The sequence below is a fragment of the Mustela erminea genome, chromosome 8 (genome assembly GCF_009829155.1).
Source record: "Mustela erminea isolate mMusErm1 chromosome 8, mMusErm1.Pri, whole genome shotgun sequence".
Lineage (NCBI taxonomy): Eukaryota > Metazoa > Chordata > Mammalia > Carnivora > Mustelidae > Mustela > Mustela erminea.
Genome location: NC_045621.1, coordinates 73,998,571 through 74,014,238, shown reverse-complemented (window position 1 = coordinate 74,014,238; position 15,668 = coordinate 73,998,571). Strand labels below are relative to the sequence as shown.

At 37.7% G+C, this 15,668-nt stretch overlaps 1 protein-coding gene across 6 annotated transcripts in view; it reads left to right on the top strand.

Moving 5' to 3' along the window:
• Nucleotides 1-15,668, top strand: part of SESTD1 (SEC14 and spectrin domain containing 1) — a 166,319-nt gene that overhangs the window by 90,233 nt on the left and 60,418 nt on the right. For all 6 annotated transcript variants that reach the window (XM_032356090.1, XM_032356089.1, XM_032356091.1 and 3 more), the window contains 2 exons: nt 4,151-4,206; nt 6,540-6,751. In XM_032356090.1, coding sequence (XP_032211981.1) covers nt 4,151-4,206; nt 6,540-6,751 — 268 coding nt within the window. The remainder of the gene's footprint in view (nt 1-4,150; nt 4,207-6,539; nt 6,752-15,668) is intronic.

Sequence of the window (15,668 nt, the reverse complement as noted above, 5' to 3'; positions counted from 1 at the left end):
TCAGTTGATCTAAGAAAACATTGTCCTTTTGAGCAGAGACAATTTCAGTCTTGTACCAATGTACCTTTAAAACCCATTCATTTCAATCTTAATCCATTCTTGACCATAGCTAAAATTCCTTTTCTGAAGATTTCCCTTCACAAACCTTCTACAACTTTCCTTTGCATTCAGGTTTTGTCCCAAGCCATTTCCTTCCAAACAACCATCTCATTTAGGACAAAATTACCTTCCTTTACCTTCAACAAAATGTATTCCCATTCCTTAAATCTTTCTTACATATCTCCTATTTTCCTACATACAGAGTTTCCCTTTATTTCCATCAGTCTTAGTTACACTAAGCAGAACTTTGTATTCTTAGAAACACCTTTAGTTATTAACCAATTGTGAACTGTTACAACAGAATTCTTCAGGTGGCAATTTATGAATCAGTTAAGTGGAAAACAAGTTTACCAGCAGATTTAAATACTTTTTTTTTTTTTTTTTAAAGATTTTTTATTTATTTATTTGACAGAGAGAGATGACAAGGAGGCAGAGAGGCAGGCAGAGAGAGAGGAGGAAGCAGGCTCCCTGCTTAGCAGAGAGCCCGATGCGGGGCTCGATCCCAGGACCCTGGGATCATGACCTGAGTCGAAGGCAGCGGCTTAACCGACTGAGCCACCCAGGCGCCCCTAGATTTAAATACTCTTAGTTTCTTTGCAGTAAGAAGTCAAAAGCATAAACCTACATCCAGTAATTAACGACTTAGCATTTTATCCTGTTTGGTTAAGACCTAGATGTCCACAATTTAATTCCATTTGTCATCCAAGCAAAACTTTAAAACTTTCGGGTTACCAAAAACTTTGAAAGCTACTTCAGCAATTACCCATTAGAACTTTGAGACAGACAATTAACCATCAGTTTAGTCATTTCTTTGCTAACAAATTTTAACAAGTAACACAAGCTTATTTGACCTTCAGTAAACTTTGATAGAATAATTCTAGCTTCACATTTACTACTGTTAACTTAAAAGACACATCTTATCTTAATTAAACCAACAAACTTAACTTAGTTCCAATACTGATTTATGTTCCACCTGGACCCACTCCACTTTGAATGTTTACCTGAGACATGCGTGGGAAGATCTGGAGTGGGGGTGTTAGGTCCAAGGGTGCTCTTCTTGCTCCTTGACAGTGGAAAGAGAAGGAGCTGTGGTGCATGATCTAGAAGCTAGTCATGCAGGCTGCACACACGTTGGTGCAGAAACAGAAGGGGAAAACAGAGGAAACAAAGTGCTGCCAGGAGGCAGAGAAAAGATTCCCGGTTTTAGAGCTCATAAGCCCCAACAGAGGAGCAGACACCATTGCTTTCCCACCAGCAAGGGGGGAGGGGTTAGGCAGTCCAAGTCAGGCCAGAGAACACAGGGAAACTTCCCCGAAACAAAGAGAGTTTCGGCAGCTGCTTGGGAATCTTCCTTATGGTCTCTGTCTCGAGTTAGACCAACCCCAGTTGGCTCCAGTTATAGCCATTAACACGGGAAGTGAGTGAGGGAGAAGCCCCCACATCTATTAGGAGAAACAGAGAAATAAAGCCAGAGTCCCCTTTGCTAGGGATGGCCCAGCAACCTGGGTTTACTAGAAGAAGGCTTATTTACGTAATTATCATTGAATATGTCAGGAGAAAGTTTACAGCTGACTCATTTGGGAAAATTCCTTTTTGCAAAAGCTCCTTAGTCTGGGGTCCTGGTGTAGAGCAATGAAGGCCTAGGTATGAGCGGTGAAGGTATCCTAGGCCCATTTGCCCTGTTTCCTGCAGAGATCTAACTGATAGATCCCACTGAGGCCATGCAGTGTTACAGGAGCTCAGTCCTTTCCTAAGTTTTGCAATCCAAATTATTTCCAGTGGGTTAAAAGGCACCCCAAGGTAGAGTCCTTGGGAACTGAAGCCAGAAAAGTAATGAAGGTCCATTACCAAATCCCCTGACTCCTGGGTGGTGTCCCACACAGGGTATGTCAGAGGTTTTAGGTGTCAAAAGCAACCGGAGGCGTCTCTTAAGATACGCTATTGATCACCATCCTGCCTTAAAAGGCCCTGGAGGGGTGCCGGCGTCCCTCCACTTCCCCATCGCATCTCAGGCTACAGATGGGTGCCTGGTGAATGGACTAGGAAACTGTGCCATGCCAAGCCATTGTCTATCCTGAAGACTGCATACTGTTTTGCCATATTAACCCATGGAAATACTAGAAAAGTTTGGCAAGGGGAAATTACCCAATTTCATAGCTTTAGGCGGTTTGCAGAAGACACTGACGAGAAACAGTAAAGATTGAAATCCATCATGGTCTATGCGACATTCCAACACATGTGGTCCTTGCAGCCAACTTCCCTAGGAAACGGTCCCCGGTTGAGTTTTAATTCAATCGGGTACTGGTTTCGGCCGGCTCCCAGTGAAGGTCCCGCAGCCAGAAGTGGCTAGACCAGGGATGTGGAGGGGATCACATTAGATCAATCAGGAGGAAACCTCACACGGGAGTCTTAAGATTGGCAGCCGTCCTGGTGACTTAGGTGGCTATCCCGTGCCCAAGAGAGACAACTTTCTATAAGAACAGGAATAAAGAGAGGCTATCAAGTTTCTGGGTCTTATTGCCATTCCGGCCAGGGTACTAGCTTACAGCCAAAAGGCAGACGCTCTCCTCCCCGTGGAGTAGCCACGGGCTAGAGGATTACAGCCTGAGCAATTGACATGCAAGTGTTCCAATAAGACCATACTCCTTGAAAAAGCCCTGGAATGAGAGTACAGGAAAAGGAGAGAAAGTACTCACCAATTTTGCACCGAAGCTCAGAGTCCAAATGTAAAGACTCACAAATCTCCTGGCTGGCTCGCCAAAAATGATGAAGTCCCAGAACCTAAGTCAGGTTCGGTGGGGTGAGGAGGTTCGGAGCCGACGACTAAAGAAAGAATTCTTAAGACGTCGTTGGTGCAAAATGGTGGTTTATTAAAGCACGGGGACAGGACCCGTGGGCAGGAAGAGCTGCTGCCCCGGGTTGTGAAGGTGGGCATGTTATATACCCCACGGTTGGGGGGAGGTGGTGACGGAATGGGAGATTTCGACAGAGTTCTCACATGCTAGGGAGGGCCTACAAGGTGCCGGGGGTTGGGGGGGGAGTCTTTGCCCTTATGGCTTGATCAATGTCGTCTTTAGGTCAGGCACTAACATCAAGATAATGGGGGATTCTTGGTGGGGCATTATGATCTGGCTATCATTTACGTTCCTTTCTACTCCAGTCTCCTCCAGCTTATGGTGGGAGGGGGACATTAGGGCTTCAGGAACCAAGAGTTATTTGCCTCTGGAAATTTGTGCTATTGATAAGGTAACCTCCCTGTTTAGGTCTCTAGGACATCTTGTAGGGCAAGGGAGATTCCTGTTCTGCAGGATTGCGATCCCTGCAAGTTAACTATTTATCATTTTATGGCAGTCAGGGGTGCCTGAGGAATGCTACACATATGGAGGGGAGTGGGTGAAGAGGGGGTGCAAGGCGCCAGCTTTTGCTTTGTCCTCAGCCAGCCTCCTGCTCCCTCATCACTAGGGTTTGATTTACTGTGTACCCTATCTTTCCTTCATCTTCTACTTCCTATATGTGTTTAAAAAAATACAGAGCATGGTCCAACTGCAAATTAAGCCAATTAGTACAGGGAAGAGAGTACAACTGCGTGGGGATACACATGCACATGAATATCAGAGACTCCTTTTAGCTCTCAAAGGTTGCTGTAGATAAGGAAATGCTTAATTGGAAGATGGCTTCATGCATTTTTAATGTTCACATTTCTGGGTTGTTATATAGTTACACATTTCATTTTGGAATAAAGATGCAGTGGGAAAATACTAAAATGCATTCCTTTGATGTATTTGAAATAATACCATAATAATAATAAACTTTTTTTCAAGTAGTATATTCTATGATTTATCACACGGTTTTTTGGGGGTTTTTTTTGGGCTACTAATATTTAATTATCTCTAATTGGTTTCTTAATGCTTAAGAGCATTAGCCTGGTAGAATAGTATACTTCAGATTTCCACACCATATGCTCCTGTTTGATATGCATACATAAATGATTTTCTTTGGTCATATAGATAAAAATAAAGTTTTTAAAAGTTATTCTTGTGGTGTTTGCCAGGTCTGTGGATTTAAACTTTCTTCCATCAGTTGATCCTGAAACAGTTCTCCAGACAGGTAAGATAAAAAATGTGTTTATTGGTGATAGTCAAATCCAATAAACCAATCATATATCGATTGGTTCATGAAATAAACATTGATTAAGCATATATTATGTGAAAAAACTCAAGGGGAATTTAAAAACTTGCCTTTGGTTTAACCTAATGGTGTGTTAATATACTTTACAATATTTTTAGAAAGTATTAATAATGACAAATTGTTAAATGATTTCTCCCTTGAAATATTTGTACTTGTTTCCTTGTCTATGAAATGGAGATAAGTTTCAATTTCATTGGATTGCTATGAGGATTATTGAATACTCCTTGGGTTCTAAGATTGTATTTTTATATTCCATTCTCCTTAATAACCTCTCTCTCTTTTTTTTTTTTAAGATTTTATTTATTTATTTGACAGAGAGAGAGACATCACAAGTAGGCAGGGAGGCAGGCAGAGAGAGAGAGGGGGAAGCAGGCTCCCTGGGGATCATAACCTGAGCCAAAGGCAGAGACTTTAACCCACTGAGCCACCCAGGCTCCCCCTTAATGACCTCTTGATGTAGTTAGTATCACTTTCCCTATTTTGTACTTGAGGAAGCTCAGATAGTAGATATAAGCTCAGGTATATTCGAGATAATGAAAAAACTTGCTCATGATGGAGTAGTTATTAAAACTGTCACCATACTACTAAAAACAGGTACTATTATCATCCCAAGTTTAAGATGGGGAAACTGAGGCAAAAAAAAGCTCAGTAACTTATGCAAGTTACACAACTGGTAATGCTAGAGTTGGGACTTGAACCAAGGCAGTTTGGTTTCAAAGTATGGTCTCTGAAATCATTATGTGGTGCTGCTTCTCGATGGAAATGTTTCTATATGGAAAACATTAAGAGTAATAACAATTGTAAAGGAAAAAAATAAATGACTTCTGATCTTAATGGCTTTATATATGTGTGTGTGTGTATATATATATGAAAAATGTATGTGAATATATATAGAGACTTTGTTTAAAAGTCTTTAAAACAGTTGTTTTTCTAATTATAAGATGTAATGAAGAGTAAAGAAAGTAATTCTGAATATCTTCATTGTATTGATACCATTGAGGCAAGTGTTTTCAGTATGATACTGATCTTCCTTAGAGAATAAGGAAATAATTGTAATCTATGAATTCCTACATGGTGAGCAGGTACAGTAGACTGTCAGTAAAAATATGGATTGGTTTAGGTTTAAATTTTAATTCCACTGTTATATTTAATGTTTTGAAAGCTACTGAAGCCCTTGAATTAAGAAGCTTTTTAAATTTGTATTTTGAAATTAGCTTTATATGCCACTAAGATCTTTTTTTAGATGCTTTTGACTCTTAGGGTAGGGATAAAAAGAGAATATACAAATGGAGAGTTTTAGAACAATTTGGGGTATTTTTTAGAAATTGGTAATACCTTCAAATCATGATAAAAATTCTGTTTCTAAGTATTGAAAGCCATTTAAATATAGGACATTTTTCTGAATAAAGATGAAGAGAATTTAAGTATTTGCATTTATTTTTGGTCCTTAAGTAATAATTGGAATAGTATTATCCTGAAAAAACAGTTTGCGATTTATTCACTTTTAAAATTCCAATTTTGATGTTGGATATTCTGCAATTTTAATTTCTCATGCATGAATGGATTTTTACATGAATATGATATAATTGGATAACATTGAATGAATTTTTTATACTAGTGTAGTCCCTCATGATTCACAGTTAATATGTTGTAGAGATTCCTTAAATAGAAACTATTTAAATATTATTTTGTACCAGTAATAAAGCTTTCTCCCTTTAATCATACATTTATTTGTTACACTGTCAACTTTTAGATAGTAAGACTAAAGGTATGGGTTGATACTGAAATCCTACAACATATTGCTTAGTATTGATTAGTACTATCAAATAGAACATACTGGTTAGTACCATACTAGACAGAAATCCCAGAATGTAATTGTGCTCTACAGGGAAAGAGAATTGGTTGACACAGTTTCCTGAATAATGAATCCACCAATAACAAGAATGTGATGACAGATAGATATAGAAAAAAAAAAATGCCATATATTTACTAAATAGTGTAGCATACATAGTATATACTTCATGATATATATGATATATAGCATATAAATATACTATGTAGTTATATACTAAAATATGCTATTTCCCATCTCTATATAAATTTAAAAATTGCATTCAGTAATTATGACCTATTATTTAGGCAGACGTATAGGCAGATAAATTCTAAAAATAAGGGCCTCAAATTGAGGAGACTGAGAAGTAAGAATTGTATTTTTTTAGGATATTAATTATAAGTATCTTTCATTTGTAAAGGGCATGAATTATTGTCCGAATTACAGCAGCGTCGATTTAATGGCTCAGATGGAGGGGTCTCATGGTCTCCTATGGATGATGAACTGCTGGCCCAGCCACAGGTTATGAAATTATTAGATTCTCTGAGAGAACAATATACTCGATACCAGGAAGTTTGTAGACAACGTAGTAAGCGTACACAGTTAGAGGAGATTCAACAGAAGGTGATGCAGGTAAGTGTCTGATTTGAATATATTTAATTTTTAAAAAATCTAAATGTTAAGGTTTTTAAAAAAACAATTTCTACTGTGTGACTGATTTTATATTAAGCCTTATTATACTGTGTAGAGAACCTGAATCCTATCAAAACAGACTAAAACTATTTTATGTACATTTTTACAAATAATATTTCCATTAAAACTATATTATTTCTACAATGATGACTTTGAACGTTCCTTTTACTCTATCATTATGAACTTTAAAAGTGACTAGTTGTTGGAAAATATCACCTATGATCTCTACATTCTTGCAATAAGTAACACTTTATTAATGATGATCAAGTTATCTTTCATTTCTAATGACTTGTTAGTGTTATTTTTTTAAATTTAGGCATTATGAAGAGGTTTTCTTTCCTAGCAAAATAATGACATAAAATGTAAGGAATTTTAATATTAGATTTATTTTTTGATGCTGCTAGAAACCTCTAATGTATTTAATACTTAGGAATTTGTATTAGTTCCTTTGAGAGTTGATTTTTATAAAAACAGTAGGTTAAAAATACTGAAGCTCAATACTAAGACATTTCTGTAACTTAGATCACATTCTGATTTTCCTCTGTTGAATTAAGAAATAAATGTTAAATGTTTTACCTAAAAAATCCAGCAATGAAATGTAGAAGACATTGTGTTGGGTTTTCTATAGAATAAAGAGATAGTTTTGTTTTTTGCTAAAATTAAGCTAAGGGGATAAAATCTTAAGTGTTAAAGCTGAAGACAGAAGTGTTGTGGGCATCTCTAAGAGGGACTATTCCTCTGATTGCAGGGGATCTAGGAAGATTTAGCAGAGGAGGTAGTAGTTGAGCATTTTCTCCAAGAATGTGTAAAGATTTCACTAGGCACCTCCTTTAAATTTTAAAGAAGAATTGGCATTTTATGCAAGAAAGGATAGCATAAATAAACACCGGTGCATGAAATCCCAAGTTCTGTGGAGGAAAAAGCAAGCAGTCAGGCACCGCAGGAAGTTTTTGGCCTTTGAATCACAAAGCATGGTCAGCAAGTATGATTTAGTACTCTTTTTTTTTTTTTTTTAAGATTTTATTTATTTATCAGAGAGAGAGAGAGAGGGGGAGAGAGAGAGCACAGGCAGACAGAATGGCAGGCAGAGGCAGAGGGAGAAGCAGGCTCCCTGCTGAGCAAGGAGCCCGACGTGGGACTCGATCCCAGGACGCTGGGATCATGACCTGAGCCGAAGGCAGCTGCTTAACCAACTGAGCCACCCAGGCGTCCCAGCAAGTATGATTTAAATCCCAGTTCCTCCACGTACTTACTGTGATCATGGTCACATTATTCACCAACTTGTGCCTCAAACTCAAACGGACTTCTTTCTTTATTAACACCCCTCTCTTCTTACCCTTCCTTCCTTCTTCCGTTAACTGAAACAAGGGTAACAAGACCTCTTTTGAAAGGTTTGTTGAAAGAATCCAGTGCTGGATTAATGGTATCTATTACATTTATTTCCATTGTACGAGGCTCTAGTCTGTAAGTCTGGTCCCATTGTTGGCAAACTTTTTCTATAAAATAGGGCCAAATAGTAAATGTTTACGCTATGTGGACTGTACAATTCTTAAAGCTATGGCTGTGAAGCCCTGCTGTTGTAGTGTGTAGACATCATATAAACAAATGTGTGTGGCTGTGCTAAAATAAAATTTTATTTGCAAACATAATGGGTAGTTAGAATTGGCCTGTAGGCAGTAGTTTGCTGACCCCTGACTAGAAAATCAAGGTGTTAGAGTAGAAGAGGCTTGAAAGGAAGAAGACGATCATGGAAGATTTTGAATTCCAGGCAAAGAGTTTTAATCTTTCTTGTGATAGCCATGTGTACACTGAAGATTTCCAAGCATACATTAATTGTAGATAGCTTTTTCTTTGTAATATATTTATAACTTATAGATAGGATTTATAGCTTACAGATAGTATAGATAGTACAGGTAGGTAAACTTCAGCCAAGTAGCTTGAGAGTATCTTTGAAAACCATGAATACAGAATAACGTAGTGGCATACAAGTCACTGACATGATCTGGGTCCACCTTTTTCTACTACTTCCAAGTTACTTACTTTCTCAGGAAGTAAATATAACTTCTCAGTGCCCTAGCTTCCTCCTCAGTAAACTGAGGATGACAGCAACAACAACAACAACAACAACAATAATACCAATTTAATAAGGCTGCTACAAAGATTAAAGAAAATAATATTTATAAAATATTTAGTACTTGGCATATAATGAATTTTCTATAAATAATACCTGACGTTTGCTCACTCGTTCAAAAAATGAATGTCTACAATAGTGTGACTTCGTGCTAGGTAGAATATAATGGTGAGTAAGAATAGACTGCATTCCCACTTTTATGGTACATGATTACATAATTACACAAATAGTTGTAAAATTGCAATTGTGCCAAGTCCCAATAAGGAAAGTGGTGGGAGTAACGGTAAGAAGAAAATATCAGAGATGAATCATTTTTCTGATTTGTAAGACTTGATGGGTGGTCTTGTTGTTCAGTTAGTAAACACTGGACAGGATTTGGGTTTAGGTATGGGTGAAAAAGGGTATAGAGAATCATAAGTTTGGTTTTAGACATGTTGGTTTTTTGTTTTTGTTTTTGTGCCATTTTGGTTTCTGGAGTAGAATTCAGTGTTTCATCTCTTACATACAACACCCATTGCTCATTATAATGAGTGCCTGCCTTAATAACCATTACCCATCTAGTCCATCCCACACCCTGCTTCCCTTCATCTAGTTTGTTCTCTATGATTAAGAGTCTCTTATGGCTTATATCCCTCTCTCCTTTCCCCTCTGCCTTCCAATGTGTTCATCTGTTTTGTTTCTTAAATTCCACATATGAGTATTTGTCTTTCTCTGACTTCTTTCACTTAGCACAATACACTCTAGTTTCATCCATGTTGTTGCAAATGGCAAGATTTCAAGATTTCATTCTTTTTGATGACTGAATAATACTCCACATATATTATATATATATTATATATATACCACATCTTTTTTTTTTTAAGATTTTATTTATTTGAGAGAGCAGAGAGAGAGAGAGCACGTGGGAGCATGAGCAGCAGGGGGGGTGGGGGCAGGGGAAGGTTGGAGGGAGAGGAAGAAGCAGACTCCCTGCTGAGGACCCTGGGATCATGACCTGAGCCAAAGGCAGACACTTAATTGAACTGAGCCACCCAGACACCCCTATACCGTGTCTTCTTTATCTGTTCATCTGTGGATGGGCATTTGGGCTCTTTTCATAGTTTGGCTATTGTTGATAATGCTTCTATAAACATTGGTGTATGTGTACCCCTTCAGATCACTGTATCCTTTGGGTAAATACCTAGTAGGGCAGTTGCTTGGTCATAGGGTAGTTCTATTTTTAACTTTTTGAGGAACCTCCATCTGTTCTCCAGAGTGGCTGCACCAGTTTTCATTCCCACCAACAGTGCAAGAGGGTTCCCCTTTCTCTGCATCGTTGCCAACACCTGTTATTTCTTACATTAATTATAACCATCCTGAGGGGTGTGAGATGGTATCTCATCGGGGTTTTATTTTGTATTTCCCTGATGATGAGTGGTGTTGAGCGGCTTTGCATGTGTCTGTTACCTTTTTTGGAAAAGTGTCTATTCATGTCTTCTGCCCATTTCTTGATCGGATTATTTGTTCTTTGGGTGTTGAGTTTGATAAGTTTTTTGTAGATTTTGGATACTAACTCTTTATCAGATATGTCATTTGTGAATATCTTCTCCCATTCTGTAGACCACCTTTTAGATTTATTGATTTTTTCCTTTGCTATAGAAGCCTTTTATCTCGATGAAGTTTCAGTCGTTCATTTTTGCTTTTGTTTGCCTTTCCTGTGGTAAGTCTGGTGAGAAATTTCTATGTCCAAGGTCAAAGAGGTTTCTGCCTATGTTCTCTAGGATTTTGATGGTTTCCTGTGTCACATTTAGGTTTTTCATCCATTTTGAATTTATTTTTGTGTATGGTATAAGAAAGTGGTCTAGTTTCATTCTTCTGATGTTGCTTAGACTTGTTGAATTTGAGGTGACTTTGAGACACCAAGAGAAAATATGGAAGGGTAGCCCCACACAGGTCTGGGCTGGTGACTTAGTTGTTTGTCATCATGTATGAATGGCAATTAAAAGCTTTGATTTGGGTAAGAGTTGACCAAGGAAAGTCCTAAGAGTATGTGAAAAGAGGGCTTTCTGACTGAGCTTTGAGAAACTCCAGCATTTGATGGCAAGATAGAGGAGCATACTCCTGAACAGAACGGAAGGATTGGCCAGAGATGGAGGAGAAAAGTGTGAAGAGTTCTGTGTCACGGAAGCCCGGGGAAGTATTTCAGGATGGAATTGGGATCCTTGTAGAATGCTGCTGAAAGATCAAATAAAAGGACAACTTAACATGTCCATTATAATGTATAAGATTGAGGCCACTGGTGACCCTTGAGCATGGAGTAAAGCACACGGGAGTGAATTTGGAATGACAGTGAAGTGTAATGAGGGAGACACTGAGTATGGGCAACTCATTGAGAATTTGTCTCTGAAGGAAAGATGAGAAATAGTGATGCCTAAAAGCGGTAGAAAAAGGGTGGTATTAGTTGCTAAGTCTGCTGTAACCAAGTACCACAACCTGGGTGGCTTAAACAACAGAAACTTATTTCCCCATGGTTCTAAAGGGTAAAAGTCTTAAGATCAGGGTGTTAGGAAGGTTGATTCCTTCTAAAGGCATTGAGGAAAAAATCTGTTCCAGATTCTTGGCTTGTTGATGCTTCATCTTATTTCTGTATCTTTACATTATCTTAACTCTCTACCTTTCTGTGTCCAAATTTCCTCTCCTTTTAAGGACCAGATTAGGTCCACCAGATTAGGGTCCACTGTAACAACCTCTTTTTTTAAATTAACATATAGTGTATTATTTATTTTAGGGGTACGGTCTATGCATCATCAGTCTTACATAATTCACAGCACTCACCATAGCAATACCCTCCCCATTGTCCATCCCTCAGCCACCCCATCCCTTCTACCCACTTCCCCGCTAACAATCCTGTTTGTTTCCTGAGATTGAGTCTCTTATATATATATATATAAGCAAAATATTAGAATATATATATATATATATTCTAAGCAAAATATAAAGAATATATATATAATATATATATATAATATATATAAATATATATAAATATAAAGAATATATATATATATATATATTCTTTATCCATTCATCTGTTGATGGACATCTAGGCTCTTTCCATAGTTTGGCTGTTGTGGACATTGCTGCTGTAAGCATTGGGGTGCACAAGCCTCTTTGGATCACTACATATGTATCTTTAGGGTAAATATCCAGTAGTGCAATTATTGGTTCATAGGGTAGCTCTATTTTCATCTTTTTGAGGAACCTTCATACTGTTTTCCAGAGTGGCTGCACCAGCTTAACAGCCTCATTTTATGTATGTATGTAAGAATGTATGTATTTTCGACTTCAATTTAATTGCCTCTTAAAAGACCCTATCTTCAGATAAATAGGGGTACATTCTGAAGTACTGAGGCTTATTAGCATTTTAAAATATGGATTTTGGGGAGGACAACAAAACTCAGTCCACAACAGGGTGAGATATAATTTTGTTCTGTTTTTCTTTTTAAAGTAATACGGAAAACTCTCAAAGCTTTAAAGACCAGTGGGGAGTATCTATGTGGAAAGAGGGGTTGAATATACAGGAAAGAAAAGATATTTAGTACTATCAAGTTTCTCACAAGGTAGAAGTGAATCATTTCCAAAAGATGGTGTTGAAAGGATTAGTGTTCGCATGGAATAGATAGAACTCCATTGTTAACAGGAGGAATGATGGGTAGGATGTATCCAGAGATGTCTCCCTGTGTGAGTCAGATGTGAAGATGAAGGGGTTCCAATGCAATGTGTTCTTTTTTTCAATAATGTAAGAGAAAAGGTCATCTGCTTAGTGGTACAGATTTGAAGGTGAGGTGGGTGGTGGTGGTTGAAGAGTATGATGTTACAATGAATAAGAGGTTTCAATGTTTTCTCTGTGGGAATTGGACATTTAAAATACCACAGACATGTAGTTGTATTTTTAGGTAGTATTGATTTTGGATTTATGGTGGAACCTTTCTGGTTTATTGTGTGACCTTATCAATTCATGGCTAGATGTTGAAGTGAAGGTACAGAGAATGTGGGTGATGGGATTCATTCAGCATTTGTGCCTTGCTACATGGGATCAGTGGGTATGATTTAAAAAAAAAAAATGGCAGAGGAGTTAATGTATGGGGAGTCTGCTTGAGGATTCTCTCTCTCCATCTGCTCCTGCTCTCTGCTTGCATTTTCTCTCTTTTTCTCTAAAAGAAATAAATGTTAGGAAAAGAATAAATCAATAGCTCTAATAGATAAGCTCCATGATAAGTAATAACCGTTAAAATTATCATTTATTTCCCAGTTTAAATCAGTGGCATTAGAGTTTATGTGGTATGCAGAGGTTCTCCGTGCTGCTGTTGCTATATTTAAAAATTAGATTTTCATCAACTTTTAAGTGGGAGACGATGCTACTTCAATGAAATATGCTGTTGTTATTCTCATTATTTACTGAGGAAGTAATTATAGCCAGCATTACAAATGTTATTTCTAGAATCATCCATCTGCTTTTCTTCCTTTGTAGAAAGGAATCATAGATGCAAAATAGGATACATTAAGAGTTGCATAAGAATATAGCTGGAGGCTATGCTTCTAGTTCCCCCAATTCTTTCTTCAGGTCACATGCTTGACATTTGTTTAACATGCCCTTCTGCCTTGTTTGACCCCACATTCTTCCAGATACTCTCTCATGAAGTCTTTAGAAATTAGCCCGGCTAGGAAAGAATGTTGTGTAGTCACATGCATTTTTGGCCTCTGCAAATATTTGTCATGGTAGATTTTAATAGCATATCTCCAAGGTTATACTTTGCATATAAATGTAGGCATTTGAGGGGTCACATTGATATGGATTGGGCATGAAACTGCTCTTGCTGTAAGTTAATATTCAGATTGACTGAGCAAGATGTCCTGATTAAAATTAAGCTTTATAGCCTAGTTTGGCAAACTACCATCATTAATGCATTTAAATAGACTTGTTTACTGGGCATCAACCTCAATTTGCATCATATTTATTAGAAAGAGTCATACATTTACTCTGTCTACATTACTGATGTTGCACAGTAAGGAAAAATTACTTTCAGCATACATTAAAACTATATGTGTACTTGACTATGAGAGTGGTTTTTTGCACCAAGAGTATGTCTTTGCTTTATTGAAAGTTTATTTTTAAATTTACGGCTCTTTGAAATTTCCATGCTAATGAGTTGTTTTTCCTCAGGTATCATGATTTATATTAGCCTGCTTCTTTTGCTTATAGAATATTCTGAAGTCAAAGCTTAAATGTTTAAATAGCATTTTAGGTTTTAAAAAATAACATATAACACATTTTTTTTTAATTTTAATTTTTTAAAAAAATTATTTATTTATTTATTTATTTATTAAGATTTTTTAATTTTTTATAAACATATATTTTTATCCCCAGGGGTACAGGTCTGTGAATCGCCAGGTTTACACACTTCACAGCACTCACCAAAGCACATACCCTCCCCAATGTCCATAACCCCACCCCCCTTCTCCCAACCCCTCTCCCCCCAGCAACCCTCAGTTTGTTTTGTGAGATTAAGAGTCACTTATGGTTTGTCTCCCTCCCAGTCCCATCTTGTTTCATTTATTCTTCTCCTACCCACTTAAGCCCCCATGTTGCATCACCACTTCCTCATATCAGGGAGATCATATGATAGTTGTCTTTCTCTGCTTGACTTATTTCGCTAAGCGTGATACGCTCTAGTTCCATCCATGTTGTCGCAAATGGCAAGATTTCATTTCTTTTGATGGCTGCATAGTATTCCATTGTGTATATATACCACATGTTCTTGATCCATTCATCTGTTGATGGACATCTAGGTTCTTTCCATAGTTTGGCTATTGTGGACATTGCTGCTATAAACATTCGGGTGCACGTGCCCCTTTGGATCACTACGTTTGTATCTTTAGGGTAAATACCCAGTAGTGCAATTGCTGGGTCATAGGGTAGTTCTATTTTCAACATTTTGAGGAACCTCCATGCTGTTTTCCAGAGTGGTTGCACCAGCTTGTATTCCCACCAACAGTTTAGGAGGGTTCCCCTTTCTCCGCATCCTCGCCAGCATCTGTCATTTCCTGACTTGTTGAGTTTAGCCATTCTGACTGGTATGAGGTGATATCTCATTGTGGTTTTGATTTGTAATTCCCTGATGCCGAGTGATATGGAGCACTTTTTCATGTGTCTGTTGGCCATCTGGATGTCTTCTTTGCAGCAATGTCTGTTCATGTCCTCTGCCCATTTCTTGATTGGATTATTTGTTCTTTGGGTGTTGAGTTTGCTAAGTTCTTTATAGATTTTGGACACTAGTCCTTTATCTGATATGTTGTTTGCAAATATCTTCTCCCATTCTGTCAGTTGTCTTTTGATTTTGTTAACTGTTTCCTTTGCTGTGCAAAAGCTTTTGATCTTGATAAAATCCTAATAGTTCATTTTTGCCCTTGCTTCCCTTGCCTTTGGCGATGTTCCTAGGAAGATGTTGCTGCGGCTGAGGTCAAAGAGGTTACTGCCTGTGTTCTCCTCAAGGATTTGATGGATTCCTTTCGCACATTGAGGTCCTTCATCCATTTTCAGTCTATTTTCATGTGTGGTGTAAGGAAATGGTCCAGTTTCATTTTTATGCATGGGGCTGTCCAATTTTCCCAACACCATTTATTGAAGAGGCTGTCTTTTTGCCATTGGACATTCTTTCCTGCTTTGTCGAAGATTAGTTGATCATA